The 24,472-nt window shown below is 44.8% G+C and overlaps 1 protein-coding gene across 4 annotated transcripts in view; it reads right to left on the bottom strand.

Moving 5' to 3' along the window:
- Positions 1-369: 369 nt before the first annotated feature.
- The window catches only part of Sk (small conductance calcium-activated potassium channel), a 174,731-nt gene continuing 150,628 nt past the window's right edge, over positions 370-24,472 (bottom strand). For all 4 annotated transcript variants that reach the window (XM_077406894.1, XM_077406893.1, XM_077406895.1 and 1 more), the window contains 6 exons: positions 14,042-14,463; positions 10,748-10,883; positions 8,028-8,138; positions 4,232-4,359; positions 4,056-4,125; positions 370-3,711 (listed from right to left, as the gene is read on the bottom strand). In XM_077406894.1, the coding sequence (XP_077263020.1) occupies positions 3,064-3,711; positions 4,056-4,125; positions 4,232-4,359; positions 8,028-8,138; positions 10,748-10,883; positions 14,042-14,463 (1,515 nt within the window). In that variant the 3' untranslated portion in view covers positions 370-3,063. The remainder of the gene's footprint in view (positions 3,712-4,055; positions 4,126-4,231; positions 4,360-8,027; positions 8,139-10,747; positions 10,884-14,041; positions 14,464-24,472) is intronic.

Below are 24,472 nucleotides of genomic sequence, written 5' to 3'. Positions count from 1 at the left end.
GAAAATTAGATGATAGTAAAAAAGAAGAAGAGAGAGTGTCGCAGAATTATTAAGAGCGATAATTCTGAGGAAAGCAATGGCTGTGATGTTTCTGCATAATCTACATTAATTTCCATATACATGAGCGATCGTAAATTAATGCAGGCGTACTTAACGCGGCGACAATTAGTAACAGCGAACGAAGGAAGCCTGGTGAACACCTCCGAAAAGGAAGTCGTTGGCAAATAATTAGTTTCCCCATTGTCTGGTCAATCCATTTAATTAAGCCCACCCCCCCCCCCGCGCCGCGCCGTGACACCCCCGCGCGGTCGCGATCCCATTATAAAAAATCTTCAACTCCCTCCCTCCCACCCACCCACCCACCCTCTTCCCCTCAGTGAAAACGTAGCCGCTTTTTTTTACCCGTGCGCCATGTACAAGTATACACCTAACAGTATAATATCCTATGTAACCTACGGACGTTAAAGCGGTTATAAGACCACTTTGCATTCTCTCTCTATATACGGTTCCTGCATGGACACCCGTCGGGTTTTCGCGCCGGCCCTTAAAAGCACGTCGTTCTAAGAAACAGGATAGACGCAAGACGCTTGGACACAAACGCGCGCCGTTGTACAAATGACGAGTCGACTCGTCGTCGAATTTAGCGATGCAGGCAGGCCGGGAAAGATGGATTTTCTAACGGAAAAATAATAGAGAGGAGGAATGTATACCGGTATACGCGTGTACGCGCGCGCGACAATACGTAGCCGAAGACAATTGGCAAATTGGGTGCGATCGATATTACATGTCCGGCAATTTAGACTAGATTCTGTTTTCTCTCATTTGAGTGCTCTTGCTTAACGCGAAGCTCGCGAGTTCAAGCCACTCAAATGTAGAAATTACGAGGGTTGTTTAAAAAAAGAGTTGTTCGTACTCTGACCCATATGCAGGAGATAGGGACTTGAAACTCTGGTGATATTTAGTATATATTCTTTCTATCTGCTTTGTAAAATTTCAGCCTAATTGATTAAGTTTTTCTTCTTTTTTGTAAGTGTGATATGCGCTACGTGATAAAAAAATGAATAAAACCGAAGTTAGAGTCATAAAATAGCAGTCACAAAATATATGTTGCTACAAGGAATGTCCTCTCAACAAATTCACGAAGATTGAGAGAGAAAGAGAAAGAGAGAAAGAGAGAGAGAGAGAGAGAGAGAGAGAGAGAGAGAGAGAGAGAGAGAGAGAGAGAGAGAGAGAGAGAGAGAGAGAGAGAGAGTTGAAATTGAGAGATTGATTTGAGCTTTGAATCTGTTTCGGACGTGATGTCTTCTATGCCAAAAGCATCAAGGCACTGAAGCATCGATGGGCTATAAGTACATTGAAGTAGAAGGGGACTACTGAAAAGCGATGACAAGAAGATGCTCGACAGTCTGTCGGATATAAATCAAAATACGAACTTATTGAACAACCCTCGCATAAGTTGCGCAGACCGACGGCGCCGAATGTATGAAAATCGTATATTGTTTAAAACCGAATGTATGAAAATCATTGCGTCCGGATAATCACCGTACGCGAAGATTATCGTTACGTTACCTCGGGCTGAGAATCGTTCAGCTTTAGTTTAGCTCTATGACGTGAGGTACGAATATAACGGCAGCCCTTTGAACACCTCCGTCGTCAGAAGGGTGAGAGGGAAAGGGACGGCTTTACCTTAATTAAACGCGAGGACTTTAAGAGCCAGCTTGGGTCACCTTCGGGCCAGTCCTTGTCCGCACACGCGCTTCCTGTCATACATGCACGTTATGCCCGTCCGCGCTCTTCACGAGGTATACAGAGATACAAGGTGGAGTTCCTGTGTGTCGAATTAACATTTAATTATTAAGAAAACAGTTATTCAGGCACGCAAGTTGGGCAGGGGAGCAGCGCGCAGCCAGTGGAAGAAGCCGTGCGTACCTCGAGAGTTTTTCTCCTCCTTCCCCTCCGTTCGATCGACCGATCGAATCGATCGCGCGGACTTTCTCTCTCTTTTCGATTATCCTCAATTCTCTCTCACGACCTCTCACCCTCGATCGCGTACTCCTGCCAAGATTGGCGAGTAAAGGGTCGGAAATTGGAAGGGATCGACAGAAGTAGGCGGTCGGAAGAGTCAAAAGTCGGATCGCGATCCTTCGCGGAAAACCGGAAAAACCAGATAATTGAGGAGTCTGGTGCGAAAAGGATAAATGCCGAGTGATTTATAGTTTACAGCTACATTGAAAAGCACGAATAATTAACGTTCAAATTTCTGAATCCGAAACCTCTTACGGTCGTTCGACGCGCCATCCTAATTGAATCTCTGGCCGACTATTCGAGGAGGGGCTCGAAGGTACGCGCGGAACGCAAGAAGGCCCATCGTTAAACAAGTTTCGCACGGGAAACGGACGGCCGTGTCCGACCGACCTGGCTATCGCGGAACTGCCGCTTGGCCGCAGTGTGTGTGTCCTCGACAATTATATTTCCAGGCTGTGATCCGTGAGAAAACAAATCACGGACTTTAACAGTGCTGCTTCGTACAAAACTTTCGCTCCACGCAAAATGCTTCAACTGCCTTACTTTGGAATTTACAAAAGAATCGCCAATCGCAAGAAAGCTACGCTGCGGGGACTCCAAGAAAATTCGTACATATACAAATTAATTTATAAATCTGTGCGAAATCCGCTGTTAGATAGCGTGATTGGTAGCCCCCTTCAAAACAAATCTTCCAACCGGAAACGAGCTCGCAGTTGAAATTGCTTCGTCTAGAATACGGAACTGATTAGATCTCTGGCGATTAGATACGAACTGACCAATTACGGTGGACTATCAAGTAGCTGACACGGACGAGGATACACTGCTCCAGACGAGAGTTCTCACATTCGTTTGTGCGAAGAGCCGATCGTAGCGCGATCATATATCTCTGGCAGTATTGTATCAAGTGCGATACGTCTTGTCGGCGACGTGCCAGAAACGATCGGCAACCCTCCCCGGGCACGGCCACGCGGTGTGTAATCGCGCGAGCGAAACCGGTGAGGGGCCTTAGTACGAGTGCTGCGGCTGCAGAGACGAGACTCAGCTGTGCGCCGACGTGTCCGAGCCTTGGCTGTTGCCTAGCCCACCCATGCCGGCCTGCGAAGTGAGCCTGGTGGCCGACTGCGAGGTCGTGCTGGTCACCGTGGCGGAGTGACTGAGGCCGTAATGCCTGCCGGTTTCCGGCACCAGGTGGGGCGTACGGCTGGAGACGGGCGGTAGGACCGGGCTGACCGGCCACGGATGCAGGGACGTGGTGCTGGGCGCGCTGGGGACGCTGCGCGAGTGCGGCAGCAGGGGTGAGTTGCAGAGGCTGGCGAGGGGGTGGTGCGCGGCGGATGCGATGCTGCCGCCGCCGGAAACGCCCAGGCTCGTGCCCGACGAGATCGCTCCTCCGCCACCGCTGCAGCCGCCACCGCAGCCGCCGCCGCCGCCGCCACCGCCGCTGCCGGAAGCTGCCATGGCTACCGCGGTATCCGGATGGAGGAAGTTACGCCGCTGCTCCATCCGCTCGGCGTGCTGCGCCAGGCAGCGGGTCAGCTCCTCGGGCAACAGCTCCATCTGACCCTGCAGTGAGGTCAGCTTCTCCTCTAGGCCGACCAGATGGTTCTGCAGACCCTCCAGACGCTCCTCCATCGTGTCGTGCCGCGTGCTCATGTCCGAGACGATCTCGTAGACGGTGTTTTGCGTCTGTCGACATGGACCAGTCAATGTGTTAGAGAGGTCAAGAAGCTTATCTACTCGCGATGGACAATATCCCCTTTTGCGGTAAACCGATTATTTTACTATCGTGAAAAACTGTACCTTTCCTCTAACGATAAGTGAATAACGGCGAATAAATGATAAAACGTTATTGATTTTATAGAATTAAATTTCTTTTTGCAACAGAAAAGGAAATAACTGATAAAAGCTTCATTTTGAGAAGAGCCGTTCTATCTAAGCAGCCACCAGAGAGCTTTGAAATTATATGCCGCTGCAATATTCCATCGAACTTTACGAGCGGGCGGTTTCCCTCGTTAGCACCGAGCCCTCACCTTGGCCATGTCCGTTATAGTGTTGGCGTTGTCCATCAATTTACGCTGATCCATTTTCACCTTTCTGAGTCTGAAATTTCGAGGTAGTTGCGAGATAGGGCGTGATTACGTGGCTGGCCTAACTATCGGTGATCTAATACGGCGCAGCGCCCGTAGGAGAGTTGGTATCGACTTACGCGTATATGGCCAACAGGAATTTCCGCTGATGGGTCCGCACGCGTCCGGGATTGACGCGCTTCACCAATCGGGTGTGCTTGTAAATCAGCCACGTTTCCCGCAATACGTTCGCCGCGGCGTTCTTCAACTGCAACAGAGCGAATAATGGCGTTTGTCACTCATCAAGCCCCTTTTAACGCTAACCCCATCGTGTCGGTGGTTCTAATGGTCTCTGGGATCATATCAATATTTTATCAGAAATATATCCCTGTCGCCCAAGGCACTTTGAAAAGTTTTCAAGGTTTTCTACCCTAGACGATGAAGAGATCATTTATTACGTCCTCGGGGTTAGATAATTTTATTTATAGGATAAAAAGAATACCGGTCGTGGGATGTACACGGTGTGCCTTGACAATTGGAGACAGAATTATTCAAACTTACATTCGCTGGTAAACATTATGCCCTAGCATTAATTGCGCGCCTCGTTAACTATGATATTCAATGTCACGGTCTGTTATATATCCCTGTCAAGATCTTGAGGAAATAATTCATGCCCCGATGGAAATGTGCATTTGAAATTACATTGTCATTTCCATCTCATACGGGTGTCAATTAAAAGGAAAATTGCAAGACACGTTTTTCGAGAACGTTACATCGCGCGACGATGCCATCGAGAAAAAAGTGCATCCACGCTCATTACGCAAATCTTGCACGGCCGAGGAGAAGAAAAAAAGGAAGTGTTTCTCGAGAGGACTGACGTTTGTTTTGTTGCCGTGCTGATGGAATCAGATCGATTCCGCTTATGCAATGACGTGAAAAAAAGCGATATATGCGTCCGAGGGTTTTTAAAACGGCATAAAAAAACTCGTCGATACGGTCACGTGTACAGCTCTACGTTACCACTCCTTGATATTTGCAAGGTATATAAATAAACGCTGGCTAATAATTATTTCAGTAGCCGTATGGTTGAAGGCTTCGATCCGGAGGTGGAGAGAGAGAGAGAAGCGACCGCGTACTTATGCAACCGCGCTCACGGCGCCGGCGGGCGGAACGCTCGATCCAATCTAAATCCTAAACGAATAGAATATTTCGAGCTCGATTTAATTCACGCGGTTGATCGAAATATTACGAAAAAATATTTTCAAACGTGTACGTTATTTTGATGTGTTATTTTAATGATTAAACGCACGCGATCCGGAATATTTTTAAATAAAGTCTATCTTCGCGCGCGAAAGAATTACAAATTGCGGCATTAACTCTTCACTTCTGATGACATCGACCGATCGATTATGTCACGATCTGCGGAAACTTGCACAACGAGTTGTCAAGGGTCTCCACGTGGAAAGAACAGCGATGGAATCGCCCACCTTTTTGCCTTCTGCATTTTTCTTCGGATTCTAAATAGTTAGTTTCTGAGTTTCCCCGAGCCTGCAAGCAACGATCTGCGAACTCATCGATTTCTCTTTAAAATTAAATTGTCGTTACGGCCGTAACTTCCAAATCTCATATTCCAAAGCGCTCGAAACTCCTCCACCAAGTTTTTGTATTTCCAAGTTTCTAATATTCTCTCCGTTCAGGTCCCAACTGCAAGCGGCCGACTTTTCAACTTGCAATTTAGGTTCAATGAAACGCGGCGGTGAATTATGGCGCCTATTAGTGTTATAAGGTATTCTGGAAATGAATTTTTCCGCGCGATTTCGGAAAGCACGGAAACCCGAGTTGCTTCCACAGCAGGCATTTTATTATCGCTTCTCGACTACTTCGCGTCGCCTTTTTATTTATTTAGAAGTCTGTTGAGATTAAATCGATCGACGTCACGTTCCTTTCGCGATGATAAAGGCTAAAATGACAATGACACATTAGCCGACTACATCCCACACGTCGATCTATTACCTGGATAGAAAAGACACTGTCAACTTCGACACGCGCTTTGTGTTATTCGCCTAATATGGGGAAAAAGTGTTCGAGCATTTAAGTTTTCGAATCAGAATTTTGGGCGAATTTTCTTCACGTTCAGAATATTTACATTTTCTAAAAGTTTTTAAATTCTATTATATATCGCAGAATTTTTGTGATTCTTAAGATGACACATTTTTATGTCGTTCTCGTAATATTTCAAGTTTTTTTTTTTTTTAAGTTAAATACTCAGATTTTCGAGATTATTACGGACTTTTAGATTCTCGGATTCTCGTGTCACGTTCTCTCACATTCTCATCATAATTCAAGTTTTCGCCGTCTCTCTTTCTTGAATTCTGACATCCCGCCGCCGTGATTCTTAATATCGCGACACACTCGCGGTGCTGTGACATCAAAATTAAGAAGTCAGATTGGCGACGAAAAGGAAGTCCGTTCTGCCTAAAGGTCAAAGCGACTTCACGCAATCCGTTTATTTCCAAGGCAACCTTACTCGCAGTGGGATACTTTCTTATTACGTGGCTCAGCCGGAAAATTACGTCGCGCTATATATATAAAGAGTGATGTCAACCATGCTCTCATTACGTGCTTAATTCGCTTTCTTGATTCTTGCGGGATACTGTTGGCGAGTGTAATTTCGAAACCACCCTTGCAATTATGCCTTGCCTATCATTCTTTGTTTAAGAAATTCTATATCGTCTCTAATTGAAAGCTAAATATTATCCCTATCATCGTTAGAGGGAATTTTCACTGTAAATATCGAAACAATAACACAAAAGCATTAGAAACTTTGCAATTTAAATTTAAACAAACGTAAATTAAAAATCTCTCAAATTCTGTTAATAAATGCGTTAATTACAAACTTATCAATTTTCATTTCTTCTACTATTTTATTTAAAACACGTTGATACTTATATCGTTTCATCTAAGAACAACGTGCAAGATAATTTGAATAACTTCTTCTTTAATATCTACTTGTCGTCTTACTTTAGAAACTTATTATTTGCTATACATATCATTAAAAGTTGCAATTCAGAAACTTGCGCGAAATAAATAATACAGCGAGAACATCGCATAGTTAATTGCTATACAATGCAGAAAAGTATACTTGGATAGCTTGGATATTTGTTTAAATAAAAGGAAAAATCATCTCACGTTATCTCACCACTCACCATTTACATAAATTCTATTTAATTTCCTATATTTCAAATTACTGTTTTAAAATTAAATTTATTTATTTAGCAATAATCAGAATACTCTATATTATAATATTATATTATTTATTTATATTGTGTAATATTACTTTATTTATTATTATAATATTATTTTAACAAAACTTTACGAAAAGTTTTGCAAAAACATTGCGATAACATCAACAAATAAACAATTAAAAGCAATTTTTTTCTGAAGCTATTTAAACTATATTTTAAAAGCCAAATGAATGTTTAAAGAAAATGTTTCGAATGTGAAGAAGTACAGTTCATGCAGCAGGCATAAATCTCTTCGCTATATCGGTCGATATAAAAGTAGTACGGACTATTATGGACATAGATTAGTATATACTAATATATGAGACCGGTATAGACTATAGTTCTGGATTCCACGTACGTTTTCCGATTACTCGCGAATCTTTTTCAATCGTTTTTCTTTTCAACATATATTTTCCAGTTAATATTTCAGATTAGAATATTTCTGTACTAGGAAGCCTATTATGACTCCTATTGTATTACAATATATTAATAGGTGGAATATTGTTGCGAAAGTGTTGCGAGAGTTTCGCTGCGGCAGCGTAACTCCCTTTTTTCTGTATATTATACGGTTACGGTTACACAAGGCTGCTATTAACACAAAGGTTACAATGCTAGAGCGGAAACAGTACAATTACGTGGGCAATGGCCTTACCCTTTTCGTTAATTGTGTGTCCATCATAAAGTTGTGCACGTGCTTCTCCGCTCGCGTAAGCTCGAGCTTCCTGGAGACGACCGCCACCAGTAGAGCGGTGCACCCGGCGCCCTGAAATTTCAGAAAAATTCAGATCTCTCGTGAGCTGCCTTTCACGTGAAATTTTTAGATTCTGAAACTTCCGCTCTCCGGGAAACCTTACGACTTTCGAGAAAAAAATCTCTTCCCTACTTTCGTCGATCTCTCAAGTTGGTCTCCAAGTCAAATGTAACGAAAAGAGAGAGAATTATTTTATTTTATTCATGATACATCCCTGTAACAGTGACAGCTTTTCACGGTCTTTTACAGGTCCTCTACTATCTTTGAAAAGTCCTTTCTTTCGATTTCGAAAGTAAAAAACAATTGAACTTGTCAGTCAAATAAAAAAAAAATACGGTGAGTAAATAAATGCGTATATTTATTTTCTGGATAGAAATTGAGATCGCCGCTGTAAGGAAGAGCTTTCAACGACATCCGAGAACTACAAAAGGCAACACATCCTTGGAAGCTATAGAACGGGAATAAATAGGAACAAATCGTTCCAATCATATTAGTTGACCAATTCGATGTATTGCAGATACCAAAAGGAAATGTATTTCAAATAATATGAAGCAATTTTTACTACAATTATTAATTATCAGTTTATTATCACACAATTAATTGTATTATTATTTAGCTGATTTTCTTTAAGTAAAATCTGTCTCATTAATCGCCAGCCTGTTTTATCTGTTCTATCCGTTGATGCAAGGGAAGGACGTTGCTAGATAAGATTGCTTTTCATTCGTTGTTGGATATTAATAGCCGAAACTTCAAGTGGAGAATAATTTCGCGCATTTTACGAGACGCATCGAGAGTATTAACGTGAGAGAGAGAGAGAGAGAGAGAGAGAGAGAGAGAGAGAGAGAGAGAGAGAGAGAGAGAGAGAGAGAGAGAGAGAGAGAGAGAGAGAGAGAGAGAGAGAGAGAGAGAGAGAGAGAGAGAGAGAGAGAGAGAGAGAGAGAGAGAGAGAGAGAGAGAGAGAGAGAGAGAGAGAGAGAGTCTCACAAAGGCAGGGAAGGCGGGCTTCGAAGCGTATTGTAAATTGTGATCGCGACTGGACTTGCGGAAACAACTGTCGTACTCGGAAAGCGGAAGTTTTACGAGGAATTAGTTCACATCACCGGAACCAGCCGCGTTTGAAGCTCGAAACGATAGTGCTAAAGGCCGTTGCACGTAACAGAGTTTTAGTCATAATCGTAAGGCCGTAAGAAAATAGACCAATCACAGTCGATTATTCTCCTTGAGCTCGAAAAATAATCGAGTGTAATTGGTCTATTTTCTTACGGCCCTACGATTATGACTAAAACTTCGTTACGTGCAATGGCCTTAACGGAATTATCGGGGAACGCGAAGGAGGGTACGGGAAATGTGATGACTTTAAGGAACAACTTGGGCATTCCCCATAGTGAGGGCAAACGGACGTGTGGCGTTTATTGCGTCCCCGCGCTGCCTTTAATTACCGGGCGGTTACCGGGTGCGACCGTAAACCCGAAATCACCGAAACACGACGACGGACGCACAAATCACGAGCGAGCGATCTGCAACGCGCCGGCACACGAGCGAGAGATCGATCGATCGATCGTTCGCGCGCGTATCCCGCTCATTACGCCTGTCTGGCGGTAATGAAGCTACGGGTGCTTAATGCTCGAGTTACATCGAGTTACATGTTACATGCCTGCGGAGTCGCGCGTCTCGACTCGGTTGCGGTCGCGTACATGTGCCCCGTAGTTTGCGGTAACTACGGTATAAGGATTAACGACCGGCGTGCGATCGGTGATACGACGCGTGTAATGCGACGCTCCTAATTTTCGGAGGTTTATTAAAACGATTTGTATAAAACTTCCAAATATTTTTCTTGGTTTCTATCGCAGGAATTTCGTGTAATTCGATTTGAAAAATCCTTGGGAAACCTTGTGAAATCCTTGTGGAATGAATAAAAATTACATAATCTTGGTGATTTTGCAAATCCTATAGGTTCTGTCAGAAATTGTGAATTAAAATTTTTATTAATTTATATTTATAAATATAAAAATGTAAGTATTTATATTTATATTAATAATTTTTATTTATTTTATACTGTTAAATATTACAGAAATAAAATTTAAAACAATACCTTGAGTTAGATAACATTTTTTTATTTTTAACTACCATGTGTGTCGAAATTTATTATTTTAACACAAAATAGTATTATTTTAACTTCATTGGTTTATTTAAATTAACGACATATTTGATTGGAGCAGTGGCAACCTATTATAAGGAGTTAAAAATGACTCAAAGTATAATTGAATATAATTGAACACTACGAATTTAACAATGTACAGTCTCCTGGTTTTTTGTGGATTCCCTAAAGATTTTGCAAAAAAAATTACATGAAATCTTTGCGACGTATCCAAATATTTCCTTATAGTTTAAAAACGTAATTTTAATGAAAGAAAAATACGACTACAGAAATTTTCAAGACAAATCCGATCTTTTCTGCAACGCGTTACGTCTCTCTTGCGAAACTGTCGTGTAAGCTTGACGGAAGACGTTATCACGTGTCTCTAGGTCGCAGTAAGGTGACATATTAGACGATCAAAAAGAGCTCGCGAGAACGATGAAAATTGTCGCGAGCTTCGTTCCAGTTTATGTTCTGCCCTTACCATCATTCCGGTGGAGACGGCTATACCTCGACCGCAGTATGTGTTGGGCACGATGTCGCCGAAACCGACGCTCAGGAACGTAATGGCGATGAGCCACATGGCGTTGAGGAGATTTGCATGTTCCTCATCGTGGAACCTGCGGTATAGCAAAGCGACATATGCATTACTTTAATGACGGGGCGTTCGCGCGAAGATCCTTAAACTCGACTTTTATGCCCGCGAGATTTCGAGCTTTAAGATACTCGGAATTTCAAAGTTTTAGATTTCTCAAAAAGGAGTGAAAGACCCTATATTCTGTAGAAACAGATAATCTCTTCTTTTCGAATTCCTCTTAAGTCAGAGGGTATCAAGAGTAATGAGATTCCGCGAACACCGTGTAATAATTTCTTTCATTACGCAAACGCGCTTTATATCAAATTATGGGAAAAGCTGTCTCAGAGTCTCTATTTCAATGTCCTTGATATTAGAAGGACATTACCGCGTGGATAATCGAATTTCTTGGCCCCTCTTTTTATTGGCGGCTCGATACATCCGTTTTGCCGTAACCGGCGTTTGATCCTCACCCCGAGGGCTGAGCAAACTCTCGCCGGGGTGGCTACGGGCGAGTAATGCAGGGTGAAAAATAACATTATGCCCCCCGGCCCCGCGAGATTCATTATCGGGCGTAAAGAGGATTGGGGCAACAATGCGGGCGACATGCGCGGCTGTAATCCACGTCGTAAAGCGGCTTTAACGGCCCCGTTACACGGCCAATGTTACACGGTTTCGCCTTCGTGCGGATGGCAAAACCATCTTTTAGGGTTCATCGAGATATCGAGAGTTCCGGCCCTCGATATCTATAACGAGCCGATCCGTTTTGCTCGGCAACGAATCGTAATCGCGTGAAAAATTCTGTGAAGACGATACAAAATACGAATCACGCGTGTCTCCTAATATTTAATTTTGTTCCCCGCGTATTTCTTTTCTTTCCCGATGTAAAAAGAAATGCAAAAATAAGAGAAAAAGTCTGAGTAAATTTAATAAATCTTTTGATGATAACGGCGATAACGTTTTACTAGCGTAACAAAAATCAGCGATAAAAAAAGGAATCTTTTTCGATGAGATTAACCGGTGTAACGAACGTGACCTTCTCGCATTCTTCCCAGCCCTACCTGGATCCGATAAAATTCATGACTCGCGCTTGACGTAGCGAACGGTCCACTCCATAGAAGCACCATGATGAAACGAATTATTCGCGTAGCAACGCTGATTGAATGACTGATTGTCGGCTGCGTACCGTGAAAATCGCGTTATTGTCGTGAAAATTCGCACGGCCACGTGCAGACGCACACTGAACAAAATATCGTTCGTATTTCGCGACAATTTCCGCGGTCCTATAATCCAAGCCGTAGAACTGGCCGCGGGGCCCATCGCGCGCGGCGGTGTTTACGCTGACACGAGAGTAAAATTATCAAATCGATTTTTTAATTTTGAATGCAGATGCAAATACGCGACCGCAAAACTCGATAATCTCGAACCGCGCGCATTAGTTGAATACCGTGTTATATCGCACATCGTTATTACACCTAATTATTTATTTTGCAAAGTGAATTTGGAGATGTTTATTTATTTTCGATAAATAAACATTTTACGCAGCTTACGATAAAATTAACAGCGGCGGCAGCTGATAACAATGATTCGTCAAGCATAATTTATAACTACGTTATGCAAATCGTGACATTAAACTTTATTAAGTCGTTAAAACAATATTGATTTAAATAAATTTTATATATAACTATTATACTAGATTATTTTACATAATGTATGATAAAGTTGACAGTAATGGAAATTGCTAATGACGTCTTATCACGGTACGCAATTTATTATTTGTATAGAATCATAACTCGTAATGGTTAAACACATTTGCTAAATATCGCCAATAAAATCCTGGCAAAGTAGACATTTAAAAAATTACATGTATATTTGACCGCTTATCCGAAAAATTCCATCGTTGATATAAATTCATATATCGCTATTCCATGCACGTGCGCTCAATATTTACATAATAAAATTAAATATAACAAAATTACCGGGATAAACATTGAATGAAAATTGAAATTCCTTTGGTAAACACCGTTCCATTTGTTAAGCGGAATTTCCCGCGAGACATCGCGATAGTCCATCAGGGATGTTCGCGTATTCATCCTGCGTACGTCGGAAATGTGTCGGAAAGCCGAATGTTCCTACCATTATCGGGCGTATTATCATAATCGACTATCGACCGAAGGTGAAGCGCAATAAATCAAATACGAGAGCCCTGTTTTCAACGATTGCCCTACGGGCAACAATTGAAACAGCCGGCCGCCATTGCCGCGGTTTAAAATCGCTCGCGCGTTCTGCATCGAGGACTCTCGCAGCAGATGCCAGCGGAGCCAGCCGATACTTAAACACATCGACACACATTTCGCCGAGTAATAAATATTTCAGTTAAGGACGTGAGAGGGAGACTTCGAACTGAGTAGCTTTCGGAAAGACAGCGGAAAGAAGGATTCCTTTCCTTATTCGAGCTACCTAGTCGTAGAGATTCTTGGTAGGCGCGTTAGCATCACCCCGGGCGAGGCGAAGATTGATTACTCCTGAAATCGGCTATTTACGGGAAGAATTTAATTATCAGCCGGTCTCTCCGTTAAATTGCGATCGTCAACCGGCGACCCCAATCGAGGATTCCACCTCGCTGCACTGGCGGAAGAACGCCCTGAGATTTATTATTACCGCATGACAGCGCGACGGATGGACGCGCTATTAAGTCGTAAATCAATCATCGCACGTAAATGAGTCGCGTCCATTGATCTGTATATGATTCCGAAATGCGTGTGTAATTGCTCTTCCTGCTTTCGGGTAATGGATCGTGTGAATAAAACGGGAACAACTGCTGTCGCTGCTAACAGCTTCATGCAGTTGTATTACGTCGTATAGTGTGAGTGAAAGAAGAGATTATGTTATTCTGACGAAGGGCTCAGACATCGAAGAACAAACTAAGAAAAATTGCGATTGTCTTGATAACATCGATAGCTAGAAAGCTGTTGGACGTGAAAAATTAAAGGATTTTGATTAATTGCTCTGATAATAAAAGTAGGTGATAAATTCATTACTAGGATCAACAGCACGCATGTCCAAAATAGGGACATGGTGCTATTTGTGAATGTAATACAAGATTTTGTTAATTGTAAAAATTGAAAGCATGGAGCAGATCGGTTTCTCGCGCGTGACTTCTCTTCTGTACCTAAAAGAAAAGTCGCAAGATCGAGCTCTTACCTCTCGCACTGTCGCAGTGTCCACGAAGCGATGATCCACAGGGAGACCATAAAGACCAGCAGCACCGTGCCCGGGCAGATGGTCATCAGAGTCTTGAGGACGAACCTGGTGTTGAAGTTGATGCGATTCAAGGCCCCTATGCTCCGCGACGACGCGTCCGTGAAGAGCTTCGAGTGCAGCAGCATCACCCGGCAGATGAGGTAGAGCCTGAAGAACATTGGCAGCGAGAGTGTGACGTCGTACGGCACCCACTTGGAGCCGATGTCGCCGTTCCTGTTCGCCAGCTTGGTCGTCCACAGGAAGTAGTATTCGCCCGGGATTGGATGGATCGCGCAGATCGCCAACTCCAACGAGATCTGCGCGATCCTCTGCCAGGTCATCGCGATCCGCCAGTCGTCCGCGCAGTTATCGATCATGAACAACTGTCGCTCGATAAAAAAAATGGACAGATAACAAGAAATGGCGATCCCGCGACTGAAACATGCCTGCCTAATGTTGTCAAAGTTTTTATATTTAAATCGGAGGAACACTTTTCTCACAGAATTATATTCGAAGTAATAGGCTATAATTTATTGTTTCAAATATTATTTTCGATATATTCAAAAACACTTGATAAATACTTCGAGAATCCTGAAAAACATTCAATTTTATAATATTGCTTTAAACATTGTTCTCGACGTATTCGAGCACTATAATAATATCCCGAGAATTATCCCGAGAAATATTCGATCAAAAGATTTTATATAATAATTATTATTATTTGACATATATAATATTTCTTCAATATTTACTTTAGGCTTTTTTTTAAGTCTCCATTATATTGAATATTCTAATGTGAGCTTTTATCGATAAATCTCACGAGATTAATATACACGATAGAGAGTTAATTGAAACGTATTATCAATCTTTCGGATACTTGACGAGGCGAAACATGATTAAAAAATGTCTATTAAACCCGTCCATCTCGCATGATTATATCGCCGCGCGGACAAATAAACGAATAAATTAATCATGCTCAACCCCTCGACATTATCATACGCGTGGGTTGCAAGCAATTTTTAGGTATATCGACTGATATCGATCGCGCGCGAGATTGCCAATCGAGACAAATGAGCTCACGTATTCCGGATACACGAGAGTCCGCTCTTTGAGACCCCGCGCGCTGATTAATATGAATTCCAGCCGCTTTGCTCTGACTTGATTAAAACGCCGCGCCATGTATTCATTGTTTATCGCCGTCTATCCCATTGCGAAAGATCGCGTCGCTGTATTCGTACACACACCTCCGCCATTCCGGCAACAAATCAACCTTAACTCGGTAACGATCCTGTCAGATCGAAAACGAATCGCGCTTAAAGGACTCTACACACGGCAAACACGTATTCGAGGCACGTATCGCGTAATTTGTATCGTATTGAAGTTACGGCTTTTTGTCTACGCGAATCTTCGACGCCTCCGATTTTTATCCCATTTTCATTTCATTCATTTTCTGCTTAATCGGAGAGATTTCCACGCAGATGCAAACACATTCCTACGGATTCTTTATTTTATCTTCGATATTATATAGAGTGTTCTTAAATCTGTCCAACATTTTAGGAATTTATTTTTGAAGTCATTTTATGAAGAAAGTTTATGTGAATATATGGTCTCAAAAGCCACGTTTTAGAGACACAAAGTATTGAAAAAAAATTCTATAAAATTATCGCTTTTTTTAATAGCTCCTAAACAAAATGCGATTTAGGGCTAACAAATAGGTAAGATATTAATTTTATTTTCTATCTATAGCTGCCGTTTTGTAGATTGATGTAGGACAAATTGCTTTTGAAGAAATACAACTAACATAGAATGGTTAATTTTGAACGGCAATATTGAATCGAGAGCGCGGACGCAGGAAGGAACGAGTCGAGTTCAGCATAAGTCGGATAGTCGACGCTATGCCCAAGTTTGAGTTCCCAAGCTTCTCGCGATGATTTATCGACTATTCTTATCATGCTTCTGCATGATAAGAAACACGAGAATATCGTTCCACTGTTCAACCAGACGCGTCAGATTTCTTAATGCGGCAATCGCGGCATTCACTTTATCTCGTAACGCGCGTAATTCTTGCGCGGATTTCGCGTTGACAGTGGGCAAGGTAAATAGTTTATTAAGGTGTGTACTAATTAATCGCCGTTTATTTTCGTAGCGGGACGAGAGAATTTGCCACGCAACGGCAAATTTCTCGGAAGTTAATGCTAAATGTTCTATGACGGCGCTCGCTTCACCCTTTAGACACGAGAACAAATGATGCAATCGCTGAACGTTTGATAAACTAATTTCGTCTATCATCATTGAGTAAAAACGATCGCGGAAGCTCTCCCATTTCTCGTACGATCCGTCGAAAGTTGGTAGGGTGACCTTCGGCAGGTTGAGCGCGGAGTGAGACGGAAAGTCGAATGACTACTTATATTGGCTGGAATAGCGTCCGGGGATGAGGAGCCCTCGTCGAGCTTTTCGTAGAGATAATCCAACGCTCGATCGTAGGCATCCTCGCATTCCACGAATTCGAGATCGAAAAAGTAGGGATGCGACTTCATGGTCTTGACGTCGGCGATGACCCGTAGTTTGGCGTCCAACCCTCGACACTGCTCGAACCTCTCCTTCGTCGTTTCGATTCGCGCCTTTACAGCCACATACGTCATCTTCAAATGTCTTAGTTTTTTAAAGTTCGCTATGGTGTTTGTCACGGAACTGATCAAAGACCGCTGCTTGTAAATCATCTATTCAAAAGACGACATCTCGGCAGCCACTACCACTCACAACGATGAAACCACTCGAATTACGCGACGAGTCACTACCGTTCCTTTATTCAACAAAAAAAACCTCAATCCCGATTCGGCTCGAAGGACCAAATGTTTCGAAATAGATTCAGGAGAATCAGGAGTGGAGGAGGAACAAAGAGTCGAGTAGTGACCATAAACTTTTTGAGTTGATACCGAGCTTTATTGAACGTTGTTGAATCGAGTCGGACGGTTGTTTATAGACTTTAATTCGGGAGGGGGGCGAGAAAACGCACGGAAAATCTTGACTCCGGCTTCTCGCGGCTGCATGAATCGGAATCGGAGATCTTCTGGAAGAGAGCCCGATGGAGCTCCGGGACCGACGGAAATCTTGTCGCGATCCGGAATTGCAGCGACCAGAACGCGTCGCGAAGGCGCGAGAGAGTAGAACAATAGTCGACGGAGCTTGAAGAATTTCCGGCCACCACTCGGAGCACGCGGCGGGGTGCACAAGACATTTTCTAGCGATCAAGCGTGAGGAAAAGATCGGATGCCCAATAACCGTAAGCCTCGACTGACTCACTGACGAGAGGACAGGGCTAACCCTCCTCTTCGGTATGCGCGAGCACTGATTAAATCATCTCCGTGCGGCGTGACCGTCGCGTGAGCTTCGCGCGGCTCACAATAGAACCACCGATTAGAACCTTTATTTACTTATTCCGGAACAGGTTGAGAGATTTCAAGGTAACGCGGGCGTCCCCGCAGAGAATTGCCAGATAATCCAAGGTACCCCACAATGCGATGTAGACCGGGGCCATCGCCTTGAACGAACCCTCACTCACGCAGGGACGTCAGAGTGGTGACCTTACAAGAAAATGTCCTTCGGGGCAGACTATTCGGAACGGCTATCGGCGGTGCTTTCGTCTTCCCATTTGACAGAACGGTGACGAGGCCCGCCGGGATCACGCCGGTAGGCGTCCCGCGCGGTTTCTCGGTTTCCTCTGCGGCGGCCGTGCTCAGGGTCGTCTGTCGTAAAGTGGCCTCTGATATTGCGCTTACGAGGAAGTCCGGGCGTGACCCGACCGACGACCATGTCCCTGTCCCTCAGCCATCTCCTTGAGTGCGTCCTCCGTTTGTTCCCTCGTGGCGACTCAAGGTCGTTACATGGTGATGAGGCTCTACGGCTTCCTCTCCATCGCGTCGCGGATCTATCACGGCTCCTTGGCCTGTCCCGTAATCGGGAGGCGATATAAGTCCTCGTCCTCAAATAGGCTGCATTACAGTGGCGGCACCGGAATATTGTGACCCCCCTCTTCCCGCAGCCGTAGCAAAATACTTGCCGCGGGAAAGGGCAGTCTACGTGTTCATGAGAGATCGACTGACAGTTCCAACAGGTCCGTTGTCGTCGACCTCGAGCCTCTGGCAGGGGTGCCCGTCGCTCGCTCCACCAGCTCTTCGGTGGGTCCTCGATCTGTATTTCGGCGTCCCGCCGCTCCGGGACATCCGCCTGGGTAGCGGCGGTGCCGGTCTCCGGTTGGACCTGCGTGGCCGTATCCCTCGCCGTCGGGAACTCGTGGACGCGACGCTTTCCTCCGTCCACCGACATGAGGTTGTGGTAAGACACCGCCACCTCCCTCAAATCGATCCAAAAGCCGGGATCTCTTAGGTTGATAAAGTTGATCACCAGACGGTGGCGAATTCCAAATTGCCTTAACAAGTGTTGCATCAAGCTCGGCAGCATCTCCAGGTAGTTTCTCAACCAGGTATCTCTAGATATCGTAAGCAAGAGAGTGGTAGGGCTTAAGATCTTGCACGTGAACTTTACCAACGGGTGATCCATCTGGCTGAGATGACACCTCGTAAACTGCCAGAAATCACTCGTTTTATTCGGAGTGGTCCCTGAAATTTCGGTGCCAATTTGCCAGCCACACCCTGTGTAGGGGAAGATAACACATGTTGTCGTCGTAACACTAAATAACCGACACGAAACCTACGCGGCCGCCTGCGCAAATTGTAGCATGCACCCTGTTTTTGATTTGCTTGGTCAAGGTTTTCCGCTACCCACTCCCTAATGGCATGCAACTTCGTCATACGTTGCGACCATTCCGCGGGATCTCGCGCCTCCACGTTGGCAGCTTCATCCCTCTGATCGCGCAAGAAACTGGGCGGCGTGAACTCGCGCCCGAAATTCAAAAAGGCGGGAGAAGTGCCTAACGACGAGTGGAATGCGGTGTTGTACGTAAAACGAAAATGCGGCAAATAAAGATCCCACATTCCCTGTGATCCTTCTCTATGAAGGCTACTATCATTGTCCTTAATACGCGATTGACCCTTTCCACCGGATTCGCTTGAGGGTGATATGGAGGTATGGTCGTGTGCGTGATTCAATTTTCCTCCGCAAAACTATTAATAACTCAATTAAAAAATTCCGTCCCATTGTCCGTCAGAAGGACTTTCGGTGTACCCCACCGAGACACGATTAAATCCTCGAGAGTTTCCCAATTTTCGGGCCCATGGCTGCTCGCAAAACTTTAATTTCTACCCATTTCGTAAATAGATCTTGAATCACTAACAGATACTAGTAACCGGCTTTACTACGCGGCATCAGTCCCACGATATCCGCGGCAATCGCGGTCCACGGTCCTTCTATCATACAACGTCCCATCCAACCCGCTGGACTAGCCTGTTCTACCTTAGTTCTTTCACAGTTATCACAAGTCCTGCTATATCTCGTTACCTCTCTAAACATATTCGGCCAGTAATACGCGACGGCAAGGCGCTGATAAGTCTTTTCGATACCTAAATGTCCGGCCTGAGGGACGTCATGCAATTCTCTAAGAGCTTGCACGCGTTGTTCTCGCGGCAGCACTAATTTCCATCTATCGAGGTCTTCAACAATATCGGAAATGCGGGTCTCAGCCGCAAAAAATATTGTACAATTGACCGTCCACTATCCTCCAATGCGCGAATCTTTTACGGTCAGTGCCTACCTCCTGAAACCGCTTTCTATACCAAGCGTCGGTGGTATTTCCGCTACCTCTACGACGGCACTTACGAGTCCCTCTTCTCCGTTCTCAAATATACGCGACAACGCGTCGGGCACGTGGTGTAGGGCCCCCTTCCGATATTCGACCGTGTAATTATACTCCAGCAACTCTAAAGCCCATCGAGCTAATCTACCCGTCGGATTCTTAAGGTTGTGAAGCCATCGCAAACTCCTATGGTCGGTGACCACCGTAAATTTATACCCTTCTAAATATAGTCGAAATTTCTGGATAGCCCAGACTACGGCCAAGTATTCCTACTTCGTTACGGAATACCTCGTCTCAGGGTTGGATAAATCACGACTGGCATATGCGATCACGCGATAAACTATCGCGCGCGTGCACTCAAAGAAATTTTTGCGACGGACAAACCGGGGAATAACGATTTCCATAGACATAAAAATATATCAATGCAAAATATAACTGCAGATTCTTATTTCGCGCTTCCCGCAACGATAGCAATGCATCTGACGAGCTTCCTTGCATTCAAGCGCACGATGTCCGACTTTTTCGCAATTCCAGCACTTCATCCCGGAGTCGCCGGTACTTATCCCGGACTGAGGGGTTGACGCGCTCGCGGTTGCGGTGATTGCTGTGCGGCAGCAGTCGAAGCGGCCTTCGAAGTCTTTTTCCGTTTTCCCGCCTTTTGACTGACAGCCACCTGTGCCAGACTAGAGTCAAGCTCAACAGGGTCTTCTTTCCCCGCTAATTTTTCCAAGCCCGTTCCCTTGGCAATGGTTTCGCTAGATAGTAGACATCCGTGTGGCTAGATCCTCAAGAGTATGAACCTTACGCGTGGAGATGGTGCGAGATTGTAATTCGTCCCTAAAAATTTTTCCGCACGCGGTTCATTATGACCTGATAGCAAGACACACGCTCCTAAACCAGGATGAGATCCTCCCGAAGGCAGTTCCCTCAAGTTCAACGGCATCGGACCGACGACATCCCATGGACCGGTAGCCTCGGCGTCCATCGCGAACGAAGGTGGAGGGTCCATGCCTTGTAACTTCGTCTCTTCGTAACGTATGAGGCGCGCGCGCAATGTAGGCAAGATACCGCAAGTCTTTAAGCTGCGATTCTCTAATTGTTGACGCGCCTGTGAACCAGTGATAATTTATCGATCCAGCGGTGAGGTGAGCTACCGACATATCGCGGTTTCGACGCTATGTCGCACCCCCACGCGCTAGAGTTCGTTAATCGCAACTAAGGTTTGCCAAGTTTAAAGAATCAAGGTATTTCACGAAACGCGGCTTGGCAAGGCAACGCACAAAGATACCCGATTTCGCGATTTTCAATCTTCCGTAATAATCCGCACGATCGTCAACATATGCCAGTCACAAAAGAGAAAAAAACAGTACCGAAAGCCTAGCTCAATCAAAGGAATGCACGCAAAAACTAAGGGCTTTCAAAGTCGATCAGAGGGATGAGGTGTGCCAAAGTCAACAACATTCCACTCGTGACAAACACTCAGGAATCCGCCGAAAGAAATACAATAAAAACACGAGGCTTTCAAATAATAACGGCAGGCAAAACAAAACAAAGTCACTTCAATAACTAAGCCAGCCGAAATTCAATACGGCACGCACTTCGTATGGCACCGAAATTCCATAAATCACACGCGAAAATCTCAAAATTATATTTCCAAATACTCATAGACCGGGGCCATTGCCTGGAACAAACCCTCACTTACGCGGGGACGCCAGAGTGGTGACCTTACAAGAAAATGTCTTTCGGGGCAGGCGATCCGGAACGGCTATCGGCGATGCTTCCGTTTTCCCGTCCGACACAACAGTGACGGAACAATAGCCCGCCGGGAATGCCGGGATCACGCCGGTTCCCCGCGCTTGCGCAGTGGCACAAGCGCCGCTGGCAATGCTCGCCGATCCAGGCGCGATGTCATGAGGGCCTAGCGCCCTATATCCTGAGGCGCGGCTCGTACTAACGCCGTCTCGGCCGCGGTCTTTTCAAATAATCCGACTGTCCGGGCCGCGATTATTATGGCCGGCGTTACGTGGACTAGGCTGGCCGGGCCATGGCCACACCTACCCTCGGAGTGGCGGCCAGAGGGTCGTGCACATTCCCTGGGCCGTGACGTCGTCCCTGTTTCACTTTCTTAGAGCGTCCCTTGGGGTTTCTCGGTTTCCTCTTCGGCGGCCGAGCTCAGGGTCGTCTGTTGTACGGTGGCCTCCGATATTGCGCTTGCGAGGAAGTCCGGGCGTGACCCGACCGACGGCCATGTCCCTCAGCCGTCTCCTTCAGTGCGTCTTCTGTTTGTTCCCTCGTGGCGACTCTAGGTCGTTGCACCAAACCGGCGATCCCCTTAAAATAATCTAATAGTATATTGTGCACCAAGTGCTTCAGACGAGTGTGAAGTTTGCCGCCTGAGCCGAAGACGAGGGTGGCAAATCACACGAGTCTGAAAAAACTTTCGATCCGAGGTGCACACGATATTTTTCACAATACCTTTATGGAAAGTTTGACTTCTATGCCTAGAAACAGGCGAGAGTGGCCAATTTCACGCCAGGGCTTACTTTCCTCCCTAGGGAAGAAAATTGATACTTTCCACCCGGCATAGCGGGCGAAAAGTAACCAATTTTCTTCCCTAGGAAGGAAAGTAAGTCCTGGCGTGAAATTGACCACTTTCGCCCCTCTCTACAAGCATGGAAAAACGAACTTTCCGTGGAGGTGTTGTGAAATTGTTATTTGTGCAACAAGTGCTGTAAAGTGAAAATTCAAGGGTGCGGTCACCGCACCCGAGAATTTCCATCTTTACGCACGACTTGCACAGCTTATTTTATGTTACAAGTGCGTGGAAAGTGGTCTATCACGCACGCGTAGCGTGCGCAATGGAGCACTTTCCATGCACGTGTTACATAAAAATTGGTAACAAATCCGCCGCAGCGGTGCAATTGCCCTCCCCCGCTCCGAGCAAAGAAGCACCATCGATTTTCCTCTCGACTGAGCCCGTCCGGGTGACTGACGCGACTTGTCACGTCACAACTTGTACTAAATTTGATATCAATATTTAAGAAAAAATTGAACACAAAAAATTAATGTTTTTAAACCTTGTTTCGTTTCAAAGCTATTAAAAAAAATGGTAACTTTATAGAATTTTTAGTACCTACTTGTGGTACGTGTCTTCAAAATTAGACCTCAGAGACCATATGTTCATATAAACTTTTCTTCATAAAATGACCTCACAAATCAACTTCTAAAATAATGAACAGTACTTCAGAAACACCCTATAAATCCTTGATATCGCGGGTCGATGGTTTAGCAGACTCAACTTGTCTTCGCTAATTATTCATGAATAATTGCGATATCGCATTATCCAAAACCTACACAGAGAGGAAAAGGAAAGATGATTATTGGGACTTGCAGTATCGTAAATCATCCCTTAAATTTCCGCGTTGTAACGCGTCGGTTAGAAACCACGCGATTTTGAACTTCGCCGCTTCGACAATGGTGTTGTTCTACTCTGAGAATCTCCAGAATCCTCGGCGGGGATATGATATATCCAGCGCGAGATGCGCGGAAATCTTTTCTATCTCGGCGATATCTCATCCGTGATACATCGCGGATACTTTGCAGCTCGTATCTCTCAGCCGGGGCGGCCGCCGGAAAATGCGACCCGCCGGCGTCCTGAATAGATTAGTATAATGCAGTGGGAGTCCATTTATATCCGGCGGAATAATCCGGAAGACGCAAAGATTGTCGCGTGCAACAGAAAAAGGAAAGAAAAAAAAACCGCGTAACGGGAAGCCGTAAAAACCGTGGGACGCGGGACGCGGGACACAAAGACCGTTCGACGACGACAAAAATACAAACTGCCGGGTGTGCGCTGGGCGCGTATTTAAAGGTCTAACAGTAGGGTCGGCTTGAACATCGATGATTTATGAGTCCATGAATCTATAGGAGTGTCGTAGCTTCTAACCTTTGCGTTATCTGAGCGCTCGCAGTACCGTTGGATACCTTCTAACGAGCGTTGAAGTGAGGGGCTATAATATTACAGAATTCCGCAAAAATATAGGATATTTAATAATGGTTTTCATGAAATATATAACGTTGGGTAAAGTTACGTTTTTTTTAGGTATGATCCTTTTTTGTTTCGTCACATTTCGCTGCGCGATCTATCACATTTCTATTTTTGTAAGTAAAGAACTTTGTGATTGTTAACGATTTATAATGTTCGTTGATTAGATGTGGAGTGGAAATTGGGAAAATTGATAAAAATTATTTTTATATCTAATTGTAAAATATGAAGAAAAAAAAATATATATATGTGACATTAGAAATTTAATGTATCAAGAACGACAATGCGTCGCAGGGATCTAAGTTTATAGTTGCATGTAGTGAGAGAAGGGAAAGTGGAGGGCAGGAGGGAGGAAGATAAACGGGAAGACGATCAGAAACCTGTGCGGGCGACGTTGATCGAGACGATGTCTCCCGAGGGAAACCCCCTTCGTTTCGCAGTACCAGGTGAATCCCGGCAAATCTGCGCATGCAAATCGTTGATGAACGACAATCAACAGGTGCCGAAAGGTCAGCAGGCCATTAGGCTCCAAGCCAGCCCGTTGTTGCCGCAAGATTGCGTGAGCCAGCTTGGTATAACCGGACTGGTAATTAAG

The sequence above is a fragment of the Temnothorax americanus genome, unplaced genomic scaffold, assembly GCF_048541705.1.
Source record: "Temnothorax americanus isolate GAGA-0224 unplaced genomic scaffold, ASM4854170v1 Scaffold21, whole genome shotgun sequence".
Lineage (NCBI taxonomy): Eukaryota > Metazoa > Arthropoda > Insecta > Hymenoptera > Formicidae > Temnothorax > Temnothorax americanus.
The sequence above is the reverse complement of the archived record's forward strand: the minus strand, read 5'-3'. Positions and strand labels throughout refer to the sequence as shown.